Source organism: Balaenoptera acutorostrata, chromosome 15 (genome assembly GCF_949987535.1).
Source record: "Balaenoptera acutorostrata chromosome 15, mBalAcu1.1, whole genome shotgun sequence".
Classification (NCBI taxonomy): Eukaryota; Metazoa; Chordata; class Mammalia; order Artiodactyla; family Balaenopteridae; genus Balaenoptera; species Balaenoptera acutorostrata.
The window spans coordinates 66,505,602-66,526,801 of record NC_080078.1 but is presented as its reverse complement, the minus strand read 5'-3'; the positions used below and the strand labels follow the sequence as shown (position 1 = coordinate 66,526,801).

The 21,200-nt window shown below is 44.8% G+C and overlaps 1 protein-coding gene across 2 annotated transcripts in view; it reads right to left on the bottom strand.

The window, feature by feature from the left end:
* Window positions 1-6,145: 6,145 nt before the first annotated feature.
* CNBD2 (cyclic nucleotide binding domain containing 2) overlaps window positions 6,146-21,200 on the bottom strand; it is a 78,233-nt gene continuing 63,178 nt past the window's right edge. For both annotated transcript variants that reach the window (XM_057528481.1, XM_028169352.2), the window contains 2 exons: window positions 12,090-12,253; window positions 6,146-6,464 (listed from right to left, as the gene is read on the bottom strand). In XM_057528481.1, coding sequence (XP_057384464.1) covers window positions 6,146-6,464; window positions 12,090-12,253 — 483 coding nt within the window. The remainder of the gene's footprint in view (window positions 6,465-12,089; window positions 12,254-21,200) is intronic.

Genomic DNA, 21,200 nt, shown 5'->3' with positions numbered 1-21,200 from the left:
CTATTTAGCCTTAAAAAGAAGGAAATTCTGAAGAAAAAAAAAAAAGGAAATTCTGATGCATGCTACAACATGGATGATTCTTGAGAACATTATGCTAAATGAAATAAGATATCTACATAAAGACAAATATTGTATAATTCCACTTATTTAAGGTATGTAAAGTAGTCAGAGTCATAGACAAAGTAGAACAGTGGTTGCCAAGAGCTGGCAGAGGGGAGTGGGGAGTGAGGAGTCATTGGGTACACAGGTTCACTTTAACAAGATGACAAGAGATCTGGAGATGGCTGTGGTGATGGTTGAACAACAGTGTGAATGTACTTAATGCCACTGAACTTAAAAATATATACTTAAAAATGGCTGCGAGGGTAAATTTTTTGTGTATTATACAATTTAAAATAATTTTTTAAAAGTTACAAGAATGAAGGATGAACTAAGGTATCTACCATGATTATTTTTGTAACCTGGTCAGTTAATAAACAGTGACTGCTTTCAAATTGGAAAAAAAAAAAATTACAAGAATGGTTCAAAGAACTCCTAAGTACCCTTCACCCAGATTCGCCAGTTGTTATCATTTTGCTATATATGCTTTGCTCTTCTAAATATACACACAATATATTTCTAAATCATTTGAAAGTAAGTTGAAGAAACCATCTCCTTTAACGGCCAAGGACCTCAGTGTGTATTTCCTAAGGACAAGGAGATTCTCTTACATAACCACAGTAAAATTACCAACATCAGGACATTTAGCATTAATACAGTACTAGTATCTCATCCGCTGTTCATTTTCACACTTCACCAAGGGTCTCCATAATCCATTTTCTTCTTGATTCTGATTTTCTGTTGGGGTTGGAGGGAGGCTGAAGAACACCTACCAGACCCTGCAAATTTTACAAATGACAGTAGTGAAGCTCCAGAAAGGGAAGGAGCCTGGCTGAAAGTCAGGGAGTGTCCAGAAGTGCCACCCTCCCAATATCCCCAGGCTCTGTCCCCAGGGCTAAAGCCCACAGCCTTTAGAAGCCATGAAAAACTGTCGTTCCAGCTTTGGTGCTGCTTCTCAGCCACCTAGAAATTACTCTTCTTCATTGTCAGCTCTGAACCTGTGACTACAAATTCTGCAACTCAGCACCCTTGTGGTTAAACCCCTTAAATCCCCAAATGACAGAAAAGCATCATGGCAAAATAGCCTCTAGTGAGTGCGATGGAGGTTGCGAAGTTACCCATCTCACCCCTTAGACCTTCTGTAACTGGAAGGTAAGATTTTTCCATGAGTTATATAAAAGGAATAGAGGACTTAAAGAATGCTTTTTGCTTCCAACTCCAAGGAGGGATCTTAAACACTTCCTATAACAAATGCTGGCAATATCTCCTGTGTTTCTCAAATGGGTTTTTTCATTTTCCCCGAACAGTGGAAGCTATCAGTACTGGGGGCTGTATTTTTGGCTTGAGTGGCCTGGGTGTGCCTCTCCAATATGACTAGGCTTATTTACATATGGAAAATCATCCCAGAGGGTGAATATATTCTCTCCAGCACAGTTCCAGGGTTGTGTGTACAGAATTTGTTTCGAAAACAGGTGGCTCCTTTGGGATAGATGAGTGAGGGTGGTGTCACAGTGCACACGCTGAGACGCTGCCTGCCTGGGAGGGTGCTGGGGTGCAGTGAAAGCTCTCGGATTTCCTGGAGCAACCACCTGGTAGCGAGTGAGCTTAGACAAGGCCTTTGCCTCTCTGGGCCTCAGGCTCCTCATCTGTCAAATGGGGACAATGCCACCTGGTTAGTTGCCAGGAAGTATTTTCAGGATAAGTGATATCCTCTGTAGAGTGCCTCGCACAATGTGGGCACACAGGGAGCACTCCGTACCTGAGCCGGGCTCTACTCCCTTGTGACGGGTCACTGTGGGCTTCCTGACCCTTGGATCTGTGCCAGGTGGGCAGTAAGAACCTCTGAGGCACTGAAAATATGTTTATTACTAACACTTGTGTCAAGGGGTGTCATACTGGTTCCTTCTGAATGAGCTTTTCTCCCAAGTAAATCCTGATGTGTCCTCCTCCCTGCCTGATTCGGATCCGCTGCTGTTTGTTGCAGAGTGTATGCGGGAGGGGAGGGATTCTGAAGCTCACAGCCCGGAGGCTGGGAGGTTCTCACACATCCCTCCCCACACTGTCCCACTCATTCTTCCTTCGAATAGCACCCTTGCCCACAGTGCATGTTAATGCTTTGGTGACCTGCCTCTGCTCTCTCCCTCCAACGCTGCCCCTTAATATTGACATTAACCATTTCACTTAGAGTGTGAGGTTCGGGTGAGATGACAACCAACACTCTCCTATCCCAAATCTCACGGAGATGGTCTTTATCATTGATTATGAAGGCTTAGCCTTCCAAAGCCTTGGCTTCCTATTCCACTGAAGGGGGAAGAGAGTCTCTGGATGGCCAAATTGATGTTGATCAAAAAGGTACTAATAGGACTTCCCTGGTGGCGCAGTGGTTAAGAATCCGCCTGCCAATGCTGGGGACACGGGTTCGAGCCCTGGCCCGGGAAGATCCCACATGCTGCGGAGCAACTAAGCCCGTGCACCACAACTACTGAGCCTGCGCTCTAGAGCCCGTGAACCACAACTAATGAGTCCGTGCACCACAATTACTGAAGCCCACGCGCCTAGAGCCCATGCTCCGCAACAAGAGAAGCCACTGCAATGAGAAGCCTGCACACCGCAACGAAGAGTAGCCCCCGCTCGCCACAACTAGAGAAAGCCCACGTGCAGCAATGAAGACCCAATGCAGCCAAAAATAAAATAAATAAAACAAATAAATTTTTTAAAAAAAGGTACTAATACCATCTAATGTGTATTGAGCACATACTATGTACCAGGGACTTTACATGTGTAACCGAACATAACTAGGGCCTCATGCTGCCCACTGTCTGCTTGGTAACTGAACTCAAAGAAACAGCACTATTGCATAAAATCATAAATAAGAGCTATTCAAAAAAAAAAAAAAAAAAGGGGGGCTATTCAAATGTTTACTTGGTTTCTCAAGAAAATGCCAAAGGAGAAACACATTCTCAGTGCACAGAAAAGCTCTTTGAAGACCTCTTTGGGCATTTCTCATTCTCAAGTTCTTCTATCTGTTACATAGTAGCTTCAGAAAAATCTTTGCTCTTTCTCTGTTCCCCTGAAGACTTCCCAAAGCCCCAGCCCTCACAGCCTCTCCCCCTACATATGGTGCCCTTGCCCCCAGGCTGCTCTTCTAGTCTAATTTCTCACCCACTGCACCCCTAGAAAACTTGCTCTGCCTCCTATGCTGGAAGTTTTTTCTCTCACTTCCCAGGAAGCTGGACGCAGCGGTCCTGGTGAATAAAATCCTCCCCCTTGCTGTTCATGTACCACCTCTTTTAATCCTCAACGGCCATTAAGTGGCAGACCTAGGATCTTAGCCCAAGTCATTAGACTCCAGTCAGATGCTTAGCAAGATGGCTGTCATAGAATAAACGCTCAATAAAAAGCTTCCCACCCCTTCTCTGGTCATGTCAGGTCTACTCAAGAACCTTCGGGCTTCCCTGGTGCCGCAGTGGTTGGGAGTCTGCCTGTCAATGCAGGGGACACGGGTTCGAGCCCTGGTCTGGGAAGATCCCACATGCCGCGGAGCAACTGGGCCCGTGAGCCACAATTACTGAGCCTGCGCGTCTGGAGCCTGTGCTCCGCAACGAGAGGCCGCGATGGTGAGAGGCCTGCGCATCGCGATGAAGGGTGGCCCCCACTTGCCGCAGCTAGGGAAAGCCCTCGCACATAAACGAAGACCCAACACAGCCATAAATAAATAAATAAATAAATAAATAAATAAATAAATAAATAAAAATTAAAAACAAAAATGTTAAGAACCTTCAAGGGCTCCCTATTGCCTAGAGCGGGGGGTCAGCAAACAATGGCGCACAGGCCAAATCTAGCCTGCCACCTGTTTTGTTTTGTTTTTTTAAAAAATAAAATTATTTATTTATTTATTTTTGGCTGAGTTGGGTCTTTGTTGTTGCGTGCGGGCTTTCTCTAGTTGCGGCGAGCGGGGGCTACTCTTCGTTGTGATGTGCGGGCTTCTCATCGCGGTGGCTTCTCTTGTTGCGGAGCACAGGCTCTAGGAGCGCGGGCTCAGTAGTTGTGGTGCACGGGCTTAATTGCGCCGTGGCATGTGGGATCTTCCCCGACCAGGGCTCGAACCCGTGTCCCCTGCATTCGCAGGCGGATTCTTAACCACTGTGCCACCAGGGAAGCCCGCCTGCCACCTGTTTTTGCAAATAAAACTTTATTGGAACACTAAAGCTGCTTTCACCATGCAGAGTTGAGTAGTTACAACAGAGACCATAAGGCCTGTAAAACCTAAAATATTTATTATTTGGCCTTTAATAGGAAGAGTTTGCTGACCCTTGGCCTACAGAATAAGAGGGAATGCAGATTGCCTCTTATACTCCTTTGGATCTGCTACAGAGCAAGTACTTAATAAATACATTTCAAATGAATGAACAAAACGTCCACACCATCATCTTGGAGCCAAAGACCTACACGCAAGGAGATCTCTAAATATAGTCAGACACCCCAACTTACCTGGTCCCCAAACCATGCCACCCCATCCTTGTAGGTCACAGGCAGCCCTTCCAGGACTGCTGCAGACATCCCAGACTCCTCGACCCTCTGGAGCTATCAGGGAAGTCGAGATGATTAAGTCCACTGCTTCTCTCCTCTCTTACATCCACTCGCTCTTCTGACAGACAAATTCCCTACTCCTGCTTCTTTGCTGTGTAACATGAAAACAGCTTTCTTCTAAATTCGACAAACAAAAGTATAATGTTGAATGTGCTTTTCAAACTATACTCACCCCTCACTCGTGAAAACCACTGATCTTGTCCAACACGCTCATTTTGTCACTGGGGAAACCGGAGGGCAGGTGACGGACTCAAGGCACTCAAGGGGGTCCTACGGGACAGAAGCAGAGCCGGGCTCTCCAGACCTCCTGATGCCAGCTCAGTGCCTGGTGTTCCTCTGAGTCCGCTCCTCGCAGGGGTGGTGTGTGGGGGGTGGGTACTGGTGGTGGAGGGCTCCTGTCTCTCCTGGCACCGCCAGGCTGGGCTCTTGTGCTGCCATGGCCTCTACCAGGCCCCTCAGGGCTCTCAAAGCTAAACCATGGGTTTTCCCAAGGGAGAGAGGTGACTTGGTCCCAGGTCTGTGGTGCCGAGGCTGGAGTGAGACAGGCACCCTGAGTTCTAGGCCCAGCGCTACCAACAAGGAGAGCCGGCCCAGGCCAGTGACTGATGGCTTCCAGGCCCTGCCAGAGGGACCAAGGAGAGCTCCTTAGGTCCCACCGACCGCCTCCTTGTCTCTGGTCTGCATCTCCTCTCAGGCTGCTCACTCCTCATCCTTGACCCGGGACGCCGGCTCCTGTCACGCTGCCCATCTGTCTCTGGCTCCTCGTACCTCCCCCCACGGTCATGCCTCACTCCAGTCTCTGGCAACACCCTTTCATTCTGACAGAGCTGCTTGACAAGCTACTGGCAAACCAGCAGCCTGTGGGCCCAACGCAGCCTACGTATGTGTTCTGTTTGCCTAACACAGTATTTCAAAAACAATTTGAGTTCGTTGCTCACATTTGAAAACCGGTAGGAATCATCTGAAACACTGCGTTTCTGGGTTCTCCTGAAAAATCTAAAGATTGGCAGTGCCGGGCCTGCATTACTTCCTGGCATGGCATCAGCTGACTGGGTCTACGGAGCAGCGGCCCCACCTGGATGGGGAACGTGCGCCCCAGTCCTCACCGTTCCCTGCCGCCTCCCCAGTCCGTCTGCTACACTCCTTGAGACGACCTGCCGGCCTTGCGAGGCATTTGAGTTTGCAACCCCATCTTGCCTCTGTGTCTCCCATCCATCTCCTCAGATAAGACCCTCCCACTCTGAGGCCACCTCCAGTGATTAACCCATCACCACCCAGCCTCCCAGCCATCCCCTACTCAGTCCCACAAGTGTCCAGAGAGACAGTGTCCCAGGTGCAGCCCCAAACACCTCTCCGGACCCAAGCTCAGCCCCCAGGATCCCCCACTGTAAGCCCCGCAACTCCCATGGTGGTTATTCAGGAAACACGAGGGTCAACCCAACATCTTTTATTGATTCTAAACAAGGACCCCTGCATTCTTATACTGAGGCAGGAGTTCTTGGATTTTGTACCGGGGTGCTATAATGGCTTGGACAATCCTCAATGAGGGGAGGTGTTTCTGGGGTGCCACAAAAATGGGATGACGAGGTTTAGTCTTCTTATCTAAGCTACACAAATCCAGCATCACAGCCTTGGGGCCGTAGATCCCTTTCTTCTTGGGCTGGATTGGGGTGAATGGTGGACACTGGCGAGGCTCCACCAGCAGCCGCATCAGGTCCTTCCGGAAGACATTCCAGCTGTTCTCCTCGAGGAACTTCTGGCACACATCTTCATCGCTGAAGGCAAGGCACAAATGCTGAGGTTCCCACACGAGCCCCTCCAGCCCTGCCTCCTTCCAGTCCCTGAACACACTGAGCCCTGTCCCACCTCCGCGCCTTCTCCCAGACTCTTCCCTCTGCCTCCTTTACCTTTCCGCACTTTCATCACCTAGACCTGCACTATTCCATGTGGTGGCCACGAGCCACATGTGGCTACTGAGTACCTGAAGTGTGAATCTGAATTAGAGGTGTGCTCTGAGTGTAAAATACGCACCAGATTTCAAAGACTTAGAACAACAAAAAAAAGAATGAGAATATCTCAATAATTTTTATGTTGATTACATGTTGAAATGATAACATTTTAGATATACTGCATTCAATAAAATATATTATTACAATTAATTTCACCCATTTCTTTTGATTTCTTATAATGTGGCTACTGAAAATTTTAAATTACGTATGTGATCATTAGCCATCAGGGAAATGTAAGCCAAAGCCACACAAGATACCATTTATGTCCACTAGGATGACGATAATTAAAAAGACAAATAATAATAAGTGTTAATGGGGATGTGGAGATATTGGAGCGAGGGTTCCAATACATTGCTGCCAGGAATGTAAAATGATGCAGCCACTTTGAGAAAACAGTCTAGCAGTTCCTCAAAAGGTTAAACAGTTAACTTATGACCCAGGAATTCCACTCCTAGGTATATACCCAAGAGAAATGAAAACATAGGTCCACACAAAAACTTGAACAAGAACGTTCATAGCAGCATTATTCATAATAGCCAAAAAGTGGAAACATCCCAACTGTCCATCAGCTGATGAATGGGTAAATAAAAGAGTGGTATATCCATGCACTGGAATATTATTTGACAATAAAAATGAATGAAGTACTGATATATGCTAAAACATGAATGAACCTTGAAAACACTGTTAAGAAGCCAGTCACATATACATGGTTCCATTTATCTGAAATGTCCAGACAAGGCCACTCTATAGAGATAGAAAGTCCATTGGTAGCTACCTTGGACTGGTCTTGGTGCCCTGGCTCTACTCTGCCCCCTTCCCTCATAGCATGTGAGGGTGAGGAAAGTGGGGGAGGGTGGAATGGGCTCAGGACTCACTGGTTTATTTTCTTCTGAGACCTCAGCAAGGGAAGGGCACACTCAACTACCACTGACTCACCTATACTCTCACCTAAGGAGGCAACTCTGATAAATCACTAACACATTAAAGCATTCTTCTGGGTAGATTATATTGACCAGGACAAAATCAACTTTGATTCATAGAGATCAACTTAATATAAAATCTAGAGGTCAGAATGGGCTACAAGTTAGTCCTGGTGGTCTCAGCATTGCCAGCGTCAGCTCCTACCAGCTCACGAGAGCAACTCCATGCTCGATGACATCAGGTTGGTAGCTCAAAACCGGCCATGGCGGTAGTATGTGCACCACAGAAACCAGCAAACACTTCCAATCAGGTTACCTCCCACCTCCCAGACAGCTGCTTGTTGAACATTTCCCAGCACACCACTGGATAGTCTCCAACTAAAAAGTCCCGTTAACTCCCAATTTCTTACATAATAAATAACAATATCTAACTCTGCTTCACACTTACCATGACCAGGCACTTTACACTTGTTAATTCATTTGATCCTCAGGACCACCCCATTTCACAAACACGGAAACTAAGGCTCAGTGGGGCTAAGGAACTCACCAAAACCTATGAGGGGGCAAGCATGTGCTTACAGATTCTTAAGGGGTTTTTTTTTTTTTTTTTTTTTTTTTTGATCCAGAGTCCAAGTTAAGACAGACAAGATTCCACATAACCTCCTGATGCCGATGGCCACACTGATTTCTAGTCTAGTCTTTCACTAAATGGGGCAGCTCTTCTAAAGTCCTCAGCTTCATGCAACAATTCCAGTTCTACTCTCTGCCTCGCTTGAACTGAAAGTGTCATCTGTCCTTGCAGGATGCAACACTTCAGCCCATGGTGCCCTCAGCCACCACCCCACCCCATGCCTGCCCGGCAATCCAGCACTAGATCACACTCTGTGCTTTGGTTTTAGGCTGCTCTTCATTTGGGCCCTTGGAGATTTCCCTTCTTTCCTGTGAACTCAGCTGTTCATATTCTACATGGGGGAGAGGCTTCAGATAATCTAGCCCATAGCATCCAGAGGACAGGTGTCTCACCAACTGACTGTGTGATCTTCAGGATGTCACGTCTCCTTTCCTGGGCCTCACAGTCCTCAATTAAAACATGGAGGATTTGAGCTAGATAATGGTTATATTTTCTGCCTGCTTTAGCAGTCTAGAAAACCATGAGTTCAACAATTAATGAATAAGCGAGAATTCTATCTGTCAGCATTGCAGACGATTGCAGCAAAGTGCTGACTGGGCAGCACAGATGCTGAGTGCCCAAACATCTGCCACCCTCAAGTCTACATAAACCTTCTCTGAATTTCAATTCAACCAACATTAACTGACACCCATCATGTACCAGATGTTATGTGAGAAGCTAAGGCTCCTTAAATCCTTTTTTGAGTAGCTATTTTCTAAATAGCTATTTTTTATGTTGGTAGTACGCAGGAATCAGAGAATTGGGGCATCGCTGAACTGCAAGGAACCACCACTGTTTCCCAACTTTCTTTTTTTTTTTTTTTTTTCACAAAACTGCCCCATTTGGACCATAGCTACATATCATCTGTTCTTTTATTAATGATCTTTTTAAATTCTACTTAGTTTCTTTTACTTAAGTATTGACTTTGGCTTTGTTCTAAGCAACAAGTTTGTCAAATCATGGGTTTAGTGAGCTAGTCATGTTTTTCTAGTTCACACTAGAATAAATACATAGCTGTTTACAATCCGCGTACCACCTAAAGTCATCTTGTAAGCCTTCTGTGAATATGATCCATACTTCGGGAAACACTGTTCTAGTCTAATTTTCTTGTTCTGTAGGTTGGAGTCTGAAGCCTAGAGGAGGGAAAATGACTTATCCAAGGTCATATAGATCCCATGTCAAATTCTTTCATGTGCTTATTGGACACGGCTGAAGCAACTCTACAGATTTGCTTGCCTTCACACCTCCTCTTTCTCAACCACAGAAATCCCTTGCTTCCCACACCTGCCCACAAAACGATGTCTGATCACAGCATCACCACAAGAAAAGAAAAAGGAGGGAGGATGCAAAATTGTACAATCGGTATGATCTCCATTATGAAGCTTTGTGTGCCTGAATGATAAATACCTATTTGGTACACAGCCATGCGGTAAAAAATAACTACTGAAAGGAAATACATAAAATGCTAATTGAGATTGTTGGAGGAATGCAAATGCATTTAAGAAGGTCTTCACCTTCTTAAATGTTCAGCATTTTCCAGTTTTCCCTAATGAGTGTGTCCCACTTATTCATTCACTCACCCAACGTTTATCACACACCTACCATGTGCCAGGTACTGTACAGGTGCTAGAGATGAAAGGTGGATAAAGCCCAATCCCTGCGTTCACGAAGCAATTAACCAAGTGGTGGGGAAAGAATTGTGCAAAAACTACACAGCTCTAAACAGCTGTAATATAACATGGTGTGGCCACTGTGAGAGCTACATAGGGAGGATTATAAGTGCACAGAAAGGGGTACTTAGCCCAGCCTGGGGTCAGCCATGAAAGGTTTTCTGGAGGAGATGAATCTTAAAGAATGAGAAGAAATTTATCAGAAAATAAAGGGGAGGGGAGCAGGATTGAGGGATGGCATTGCAGGCAGAGGGCCTGCACTGGCAAAGGCAAGTATGTGCAGGTCCAGGAGGCAATCTGCCTGGGTTGCTGGAGTGGGTTAGAGGTGGCAGGAGGTGCTGCAGGGGAGTTGAAGGGTCAGAAAATGAAGGGCCATTTACGTGGCATTGAATCTGCACTGTATCCTACAGGCAATGAGATACCACTGAAAGGTTTTAAGCAGGAGTTTAACACGGCCAGATTTGGGTTTTAGCAAGAGCAAAGTATGCAGAAAGGATCTGGCAGGGAGAGACCAAGGCAGGGGACCAGCAGTAACACGGCTACAGGAGTCTCGGCTGGGGATCCCAAAGTGGGGGTGAGGGTGTCAGCCAGGGAGGTGAATGAGATCCACTGGGCTGTGTGAAGAAAACAGTAGGACTTCATTTATATTTATCTTTGTCTTATTCTTTCTAAAGATCTATTTGTTGCATGTTTATAATATATATGATATATTCGTATAGCAATATATGGACATAATAAATAAAAATAAATTAAATAACATATATTATTTATATCACATACATATTCTAGGGGGTATACACTCAAACACTCTTTAGTAATAGTGGTGTTAGATCAAAACAGTTTTGTGACCAGTGGTCCAGACAATAAATTCGTTTTTACCTAAAAATTGGTGTTTTTTCCACACTATAAAAGTATTCACTCTGGGGCTTCCCTGGTGGCGCAGTGGTTGAGAGTCCGCCTGCCAATGCAGGGGACACGGGTTCGATCCCTGGTCCAGGAGGATCCCACATGCCGCGGAGCAACTAAGCCCGTTCGCCACAACTACGGAGCCTGCGCTCCAGAGCCCGTGAGCCACAGCTACTGAGCCTGCGCACCTAGAGCCCATGCTCTGCAACAAGAGAAGCCACCGCAATGAGAAGCCCGTGCACCGCAACAAAGAGTAGCCCCCACTCACCGCAACTAGAGAAAGCCTGAGCGCAGCAACGAAGACCCAACTCAGCCAAAAATAAATAAATAAAATAAACTAAAAAAAAAAAAAAAAAGTATTCACTCTGGAAAATTTGGAAACTAGGGAAATATAAAAAGAAATCTTTTTTATCAAATCTTTCAAGATAAATATTTTTTTAATTATAAAAGTAATATATCATCATTAACAAACATTTGGAAAATAAAGGGAAAAAAACCCACTTGGAATGCCACTACCCTGACAACAACTTTAAAAAGTATATCTTTTTTTTTCCCTCATAAAAGAAATGCATACTCACTGCAAAACCAATTAAACATCAGAGGAATATATAACTATAACCAGAAAGTCCCTTTTAGTCCGACCTTCCAGAGAGAATGACTATTACAAATTGGGCAATACCACAGATATTATCATTTTTGCTCATTTTCCTTCTAGATTTTTCTCATGTGTTTTACAAAGGCATAGTCATAGTATGAATATATACAATTTTGTACCCTATCCTTTTCTTGTAGCATTTTATCACTCATTTACTTATGATTTTTAAATAAAAGTTACTTTCTATCAAGGGAATGTACCACAGTTTTCTAAACTATCCCCCTGGTGTAACACATGTGGGTAAAGGTGGTTGTTTTTCTATTATGAATATGGAGGCTACGAACATCTTAGTGTATATAGCTTTCCTTATAATTTAGTTACATACAGATAAATTCACAGGTAGACCATTGCTTCAAAGGGTAGGAACAGTTTTGTGGCCCTTGGAACATTATTATCTAAAATTATTATCAAAAGGATTGAGCCAATTTCGAGTGTACCAACAATTATCAGTTTCATTCCACCAGTGTCAGCTTTAGGTATCATCACTTTTTTCTTTCTTTTACCAAAATAAGAGGCAAAAAAAATTGTTCATTTGATCTGGTGGGAGGTACGCACATTTCCAGCACTGACCTGGGGTACTTGATCTCGAACTTCGACAATTTTTCTATTGTCTTACTGTCAATCAGTTCACAAAATTTCTCTTTCCTAACCCGTATCACCTCAGCTCCCAGGCTCACCAGGATCAAGGGCCGAGTGTCATGCTGGCTCTCCGGGAGGAGGATCTGGTGAAGGCCCTAGAAAAAAGAAGCCCCGGAAAGTTTGAGACCATCCACTTGTACAAGCAGATTTTCAGGGTAGGCAAAACAAGGCCCCGAACAGGAGGTGAATCCATCTGGGGTCATTCAGCAAGTGACGGGGAGAAGTCCCCAACTCTCTTTGCTAATGACATCAAAGTCCTCGGGCTCCTCACATTAGAAGAGCCCTCAAGGCACTTTGTCAGCTGTCCTGCCCACGGGCAGCAGGCTCTGCAAGAGTCGCACTCGCACAGTCGCTTGCCGGGCAACGGCATTTTACAAGCTTTCCCTGGTGTCCGGTCTCGACCCTTCTTTGTGCCAGGCCAGCCCGTCTTCTCTTCCTCAGGACTATGACAGACTGCTCATCCTCCTCTTCCACGCCTTCCCTTTTACAGCTGCCACACCCTCCCTCACCCCTTCCTCCAGGGCTTCCTTCATAAGCGTGTGTCGCCTTAGTTCCTTCCGTCCCCCACAGGCTCTGGGACCACTGGCAGTCCCTGTGCAGCTCCCGTTGCCCCTCAGGCTCCCTGGCGCGGATTCCTACTCAGTTATATCTGGAAGGGAGATGGAGATCAACAGGCACAGCTTTACAGAGTGCAACCCCCTTTGTAAGGAGACACTCTGAGATGGGGCAAAGCCGGGACCAGAGTCTTTGCTGCTGAAACCCCAATCCAGGGCTCACTCAGCCTCTCGGCTATTAAGACTCAGGCAAGGAGGGGAGGGGAGGGGAGGTCAATGGTCCAGAGCCTACAATGCCCAGCTGTCTTGGGCTTAAGAAGACATCAGCCATAAACCAAGAGCTCTGCTCTATGGAGGCCGTGTGGGATTGAGAATAATCCTGGCTTCAGAAGAAAGATCCATATGTTTACTTGTCATGCGACTTTGGGCAAAGTTATACGTCCCTGGGCCACTGTTTGCTCACCTGTGAAACAGAGGTGAGAATACCTGCCCTGCATGTCTCTGAAGGATTCTCAGTTTGAAAGGAGATGTGAAGTAAGGTTTGGAACAGCTTCCCCTTCCCCGCCCTCACCCACACCACCACCACTGTTTGGGTTCCAGACCTTGAAGAATGACCATCTACTCTGAGCCCTGGCCTTGTCTCTCCTTGGTAAGACTGGAATGGAGATGTGTTGTCTTTCTTATGAAGCTGTTGAGGGTCCCAACAAGGTGGTGTGTGTGAGGATGCTCTGGGAGACGCGAAGCTCCTCACACTTTAGCTGTGCTCAGTGCGATGGGCGTAAAGGCCCCTCTGACCAGCGCCAGGCCTGGCACAGAAGCCAGATGGCTGCTCTTTAGTCAGCTCCTACTGTGTGGGAGAAACATGCATGTAGATGTAATCCTCACAACCACCCGGGGATATAGGGATTATCAGCCTCAGATGTGGAAAATAGGTTCAAAAAAGGAAATTTACTTGTCAAAGGTCATGTATCTTATAATTACAATAACAATGATGACGGTGATGCTGATGATGACGGTGATGATGATGATGACGGTGATGATGATGATGATGACGGTGATGATGATGACGATGACGATGATGATGATGATGATGACGATGATGATGATGACGGTGATGATGATGATGACGGTGATAATGATGATGACAGCACCAACTAATGTTTAACGAGCCTTCACTAAATCCCAGGCCCTCTTGTAGCTTTGGGGTGTGTTAGCTCATGGAACCCTCACTAGAACCCCATGCGGTGAGTCCTTTTATGATCATCGTTTTACAGAGGATGCTGATGAGGTTAAGAAACTTGTCCAACGACATACAGCACGGAAGCAATAAAGCTAGGATTTGAACTCGGATGGGCCTGTCTTTAGAGTCCATGCTTTTAACCACTACACTCCGAGGAAACTGAGGCACAAAGTTAACTAACCTGCCCAAGGTGACAGGACAGAAAGTGGTGGAGCCGGGATTTGAACCAGCCATCTGTCCAGGGCCTCACTGAGGGCAGCACCGTCAGCAGGCCCTGTTATCCACCTCCAATCCACCCCACACGTTCCAGCCGGAGTCAGGTCTTCAAGTAGCTTCCCAAAGCGCCCAGGATAAAAACAGAACTCTTCATTGTGGCCACCGAGGCTTTGGCTATCTCACCCTTGTGAGGCTCCTGCCTCGTTTACTCTGTTCCAGCCATGCTGCCCTCCCTTCCAGTCCCCTCAACATGCCAAGCTGCTTCCCGCCTCAGGCTCAACCTGCTCTTCCTCTGTCTGGAACACTCTTCCCCCCAGGTTGTCTGTAGTTTATTCCTTTTTGTCATTCAGGTCCCAGCTTCAACATCGCTGCCTCAGAGCAGCCTTCCCTGACCACTCCGTTTAGGAAGACCACCCCCTTCAACGCAGCTTTCTGTTCCATTCCCAACAGCAGTTTAAAACTTTCTGTGTGTTTGCTGCTTTATCTGTTTGCTGTCTGTCTCCAGACTAGATCATTAGCCCCATAAGGGCAAGAATAATGTCAGTTTACTCGCCCACACTGGCACCTTGGGCCATGCTTGGAGCATGATAGAACCTCAAGAAATATCTGCTGAGTGAATGCTCCAACGGAATCATAGAACATTAGAGTCGGCAGCTCACCCAGGTGAATGTCCTCATTTTCTGATGAGGGTACAGATTCAGAGAGGTAAAGTGATTTGCCCAAGGCCACACAGCAAGCTAATTAGAAGCAAAAACTAAAAGATGTGAGGTGGCCCATCTGCCATCTCCCTGCTGCTCTGCCCAGTCTTGACCACGTCTGAGGCCTCAGTCCGCCTGTTCCCTGGAGAAGCTGGTTCCCCTACATGCCCTGGCTCAAAAGCTGGGTCTCTTTACTCCAGGCCCCAAGTTCTGCCGTTTCCAGTGCTGACTCAGCTCTACACTCCTGCCTCCAAAGGAAAATGTGATCTCCTACCTCCTGGTAGGTGAATACAGTCACAGCTGTTACCATTCATTCTCCTGCAAATGAAGCCAGGGCCTTGAAAGCAGGAAGAACAGAATTTTACCAAAGGCACGTCACAGGCATTTTCTTCAACAGGATCATGTTAATGAATATTTGGTGGTGGGAGTTTCTCTGCCCTGGGTATTGTGTGGTGAATGAGGCAGTCAGGGCCTTGCTCCGAGCCTTCCAGGATTGCTTAGAGAATCAAGTCCCAAGTCCCTCTTGTTCCATCTTCCACAGCCTCCCGCTCCTGTCACTCTCCACCAGAGTGGGCAACGCCTTGTCTGCCCTGTGGTTGCTCCATGCACCCAGGGCGCCAGGCATCCCGGCTCCTCCGCGGGCAGCCCACGAGGCCGCGTGCACGGCAGGTGCCTGGCCTCAGGTGGCCTGTGTCCAGTACTGAGCACCTCACTCTGAGACACCGAAACTGCAGGGAAATGGAAGTGAGAAGGCTGGAAACTATATCACATGAAGACTGAAGGAATGGAGGAATGTTTTCCCTGCGTAAGAAAATAATTAACGGGGCACAGATGCTGAATGAAAAACAAAACAGCATTCTTTAAATACCTAAGAGGCCACCACGTGGCAAGGAAGCTGATTTCTGTTTGTTCTTGGGGGGATGAGTAAGCGGGGGTCAGAGCTAGTTAGAAATTGTAGGAGGCAGAGTTTTACTGAGCAAAAGTAAGAGCTGCTGAAAAGCTCGGCAATATTCGCTCGGTATTGACCGAGGGCTGTGCTAGGGCCTGGGGCCCCAGACAGTGCTGGGCTGACCTCCCTGCCTCGGGGGGCGCACAGGCCAGAGCAGGAGCGCTAAGAGCTCCGCACAGCACGGGGTGAGGACCCTGGAGATTCATGGCAACAACGAGGACCACACCTCATAAGACAGTCCCCCCACCTCCAGGAAGACTGAGGCACATCCGCTACCCACCAGGAGGCCTCGTGCCCTCCCCGTACAGTTCACCCGCCCACCCAGTGCCAGCACCTATGGCCCAGCCCCCACAGTGGTCAACTCATGGCCAAGCTTGTTTCACCCATACATCCCCCCTCCACTATTGGATAATTACTTTTTTTTTTTAAGATTTTTTTTTAAGGGAACCATTTTTAAAGTCTTTACTGAATTTGTTACAATACTGTTTCTGTTTAATGTTTTGGTTTTTTGGCTGCGAGGCATGTGGGATCTTAGCTCCCCGGGGATCAAACTCGCAGCCCCTGCATTGGAAGGCGAAGTCTTAACCACTGGAGAACCAGGGATGTCCCTGGATAATTACTTTTTTTTTAAATTAATTTATTTATTTTATTTATTTATTTTTGGCTGCATTGGGTCTTTGTTGCTGTGAGCGCACTTTCTCTAGTTGCGGCGAGCGGGCTCTAGAGCGCAGGCTCAGTAGTTGTGGCACGCAGGCTTAGCTGCTCCGCAGCATGTGGGATCTTCCTGGACCAGGGATCGAACCCATGTCCCCTGCATTGGCAGGCGGATTCTTAACCACTGCACCACTGGGGAAGTCCCATGGATAATTACTTTTTAATAGACTTCTTTTTTTTCCTTTTGTATGTCCTTTATTTTTTCTTATTATTCAACACTTTCAGATTCAGGTTTCAGATTCAGATTCTGCCTCTGTGAGCTCCTGACATACACTTACCAGATTTCCATGAGTAATGGAACTCTCTTTATTCATGGACATATATTTATTGAAATTTTAATAACTGACAGTCTCTGTGCTGGGTTCTGAGACAATCCCTACTATAGAGATGCGTATAGATCACTGAGGAGAATTTACAAGTTCACAGTCACAGTCGCTGTAATGACTTCATGAATAGACTTTTCTTTAGAACAGTTTTAGACTTAACAGAAAAATTGAGAAGATAGTACAGAGTTCCCATATACTCTGCCCTCGGTTTCCTGTTAAGATCTCACATTAACTGTGATACCTTTGTTACAATTAATGAACTAATATGGATATATAATCAATAACTGATGCCAACGAGTTATTTAGATTTCCTTTTTCTCTTCCACAGTCCTATCCAGGACACAGCATTACATTTAATTGTCATGTCCCTTTAGGCTCCTCTTGGCTGTGGCACTTTCTCAGACTTACCTTGTTCATGATGATCTTGACAGTTTTGAGAAGTACCAGTCAGGTATTTCTTGGGTCGCCCCACTATTAGAATTTGGCTGATTTTTCTCACGATTAGACTGGGGTTATGGGTTATTGGGAAGAGGACCGCAGTGTGCCACTTTCATCACAACACATCCCACTTTTATCATCTCATATTAAGGGGACATACTATCAGCAAGATTTATTACTGTTGATCTTGGCCTTGATCACCTGAGTGAGGAAGCACTGCTCACTCAATGGTTTTTCCTCTGTGAAATTATTCTTTTTTTCCTCCTTTCTATCATGTACTCTTTGGAAGGAAGTCACAATGTGCAGCCCACACCTAAGGAGCGGTGAGTTATATACCCTCTCTTTTAGGGCAGAGTGTCTGCATAAATTATTTGGAATTCTTCTGCATGGGAGATTTGTCTTTTCTCCCGTTTATTAATTTATTCATTATTTATGCATTATATCAGTATGTACTTACAGATGTTTATTTTGTACTTTGGGTTATAATCCAATACTACTTTATTTAGTTGTTCAGATTGTTCCAGCTTTGGCCACTGGGAGCTCTTTCAGTTGGCCCCTGTGTTCCTTTGATATGCCCACTCCTATCAATGTAGGGATTTTCTCCCCAGCACATCCTTACTTCCTGGCACTACAAAAGGCTCCAGGCTCACTCGTATATATCTTGTCCTGGTTCTAGACTCAACGAAAGAGCCCTTGTTTCTCTTGAAGAATGGTATTAGGAACCAGGATCTGGGCACTATGTGTGCTCTTTGCTACTGGTGTGTCATTTCTTTTAGGCCCTGTCGGCTAACAGAGCAAAAGATACATGTTTATACATATATCTATAAATATTTCTTTATGGAACCATCTGTATTTATATTACGATAGACGTAAGTTCACATGATGTCTGTAACTCTAACCCATTACCACATGGATCATTCTAGCCTCCTCCCCTTGCATATCTGTATATTTCTACTCCAATGGTGAAAAACCTGGCTCCTACCCTCTGCCATTCATTTACTTAATTGATACATTTCAGTATACATGTATAGCAGTATCAGAATTGTTAATCCACACACCCACGGAAAAAACTTTGTCATAGAGTACAATGCTCATGTGCAGTTCCTTTTGTTTTCAGTCTTAGAGACTCTACTCATCTCCACCGTTACTTAGGTCAGCACCTTTCTCTCCCATCCTCTTCACTGAAGTTGTTTCATAGATTTGTAATATTGTTAGATTCTCTCCTCAGTCTGCATTTCTTCCTGGGGGATCCCCCTCCCCATCTCCTAAATGATTTTTGTTGTTGTTACAAATTGCATACATTAAGGTTCACTCTGCGCTGTAAAGTTCTATGGGTTTTGACAAATGCTTAATGTTTTGTATCCACCATTACAGTAATTACAGAGTAATTTTATTGCCCTAAAAATCCCCTGTGCTTTACCTATTTATCCCTCCCCCTGAATTCCAAACCTCTGGTGACCATTTTACTATCTCCATATTTTTGCCTTTTCCAAAATGTCACATAATTAGAATCATACAATACTTAATCTTTTCATACTGGCTTCTTTCCCTTAGAAATATTCATTTAGGGAATTCCCTGGTGGTCCAGTGGTTAGGATTCTGGGCTTTCACTGCTGGGTCCGGGTTCAGTCCCTGATTGGGGAACTAAGATCCCACAAGCCATACTTGGTGCAGCCAAAGAAAAAGAAATATTCATTTAATTTTGCCATGTCTTTTCATGGTTTCCTAGCTAATTTCTTTTTATTGCCAAATAATATTTCATTGTATGGATTTATCAGTTTGTTTATATTCACCTTTCCATATAAATTTTAGCATCAGTTTTTCAATATCCACAAAATAACTTGCTGGGATTTTGATTGGGATTGCATTGAATCTATACATCAAGTTGGGATAAACTGACATGTTAACAATACTGTCTTCCAATCCATGAACATAGAATATTTCTCCATTTATTTAAATCTTCTTGGAATTTTTTCATTATAGTTATATAGTTTTCTGCATATAGATCCTGAACATATTTTGTTAGATTTATACCTAAGTATTTCATTTTTTGTTACTATTGTAAATGACACTGTGTTTTTTATTTCAAATTACAATTGTTTATTGCCTTATACCTTGTGACCTTGCTATAATCATTTATTAGCTCCAGGAAGTTTTATTTGTTCTTTTTTGTTGTTGTTGTTTTGTTTTTTTGATTCTTTAGAATTGTCTATATAGACAATCATGTCATCTGCAAACAAAGACGCTATATTTTTTCCTTCCCAATCTGTATGTGTTTAACTTCCTTTTCTTTTTTTTTTTTTTAACATCTTTATTGAAGTTTAATTGCCTTACAATAGTGTGTTAGCTTCTGCTTTATAACAAAGTGAATCAGTTATACATATACAATATGTTCCCATTTCTCTCCCCTCTTGCATCTCCCTCCCTCCCACCCTCCCCATCCCACCCCTCTAGGTGGTCACAAAGCACCGAGCTGATCTCCCTGTGCTGTGCGGCTGCTTCCCACTAGTTATCTATTTTACATTTGGTAGTGTATATATGTCCATGACACTCTCTTACCCTGTCACATCTCACCCCACCCCCTCCCCATATCCTCAAGTCCATTCTCTAGTAGGTCTGTGTCTTTATTCCCGTCTTGCCACTAGGTTCTTCATGGCCTTTTTTTTTTTTTTTCCCTTAGATTCCGTATATATGTGTTAGCATACTGTATTTGTTTTTCTCTTTCTGACTTACTTCACTCTGTATGACAGACTCTAACTCCATCCACCTCATTACAAATACCTCCATTTCATTTCTTTTTATGGCTGAGTAATATTCCATTGTATATATGTGCCACATCTTCTTCATCCATTCATCTGTCGATGGACATTTAGGTTGCTTCCATGTCCTGGCTATTGTAAATAGAGCTGCAATGAACATTTTGGTACATGACTCTTTTTGACCTATGGTTTTCTCAGGGTATATGCCCAGTAGTGGGATTGCTGGGTCATATGGTAGTTCTATTTGTAGTTTTTTAAGGAACCTCCATACTGTTCTCCATAGTGGCTGTATCAATTTACATTCCCACCAACAGTGCAAGAGTGTTCCCTTTCCTCCACACCCTCTCCAGCATTTATTGTTTCTAGATTTTTTGATGATGGCCATTCTGACCGGTGTGAGATGATATCTCATTGTAGTTTTGATTTGCATTTCTCTAATGATTAATGATGTTGAGCATTCTTTCATGTGTCTGTAGGCCATCTGTATATCTTCTTTGGAGAAATGTCTATTTAGATCTTCTGCCCATTTTTGGATTGGGTTGTTCGTTTTTTTGTTATTGAGCTGCATGAGCTGCTTGTAAATCTTGGAGATTAATCCTTTGTCAGTTGCTTCATTTGCAAATATTTTCTCCCATTCTGAGGGTTGTCTTTTGGTCTTGTTTATGGTTTCCTTTGCTGTGCAAAAGCTTTTAAGTTTCATTAGGTCCCATTTGTTTATTTGTGTTCTTATTTCCATTTCTCTGGGAGCTGGGTCAAAAAGAATCTTGCTGTGATGTATGTCATAGAGTGTTCTGCCTATGTTTTCCTCTAAGAGTTTGATAGTGTCTGCCCTTACGCTTAGGTCTTTAATCCATTTTGAGTTTATTTTTGAGCATGGTGTCAGGGAGTGTTCTAATTTCATACTTTTACATGTTCCTGTCCAATTTTCCCAGCACCACTTATTGAAGAGGCTGTCTTTTCTCCACTGTATATGCTTGCCTCCTTTATCAAAGATAAGTTGACCATATGTGTGTGGGTTTATCTCTGGGCTTTCTATCCTGTTCCATTGATCTATATTTCTGTTTTTGTGCCAGTACCAAACTGTCTTGATTACTGAAGCTTTGTAATATAGTCTGAAGTCAGGGAGCCTGATTCCCCCAGCTCCATTT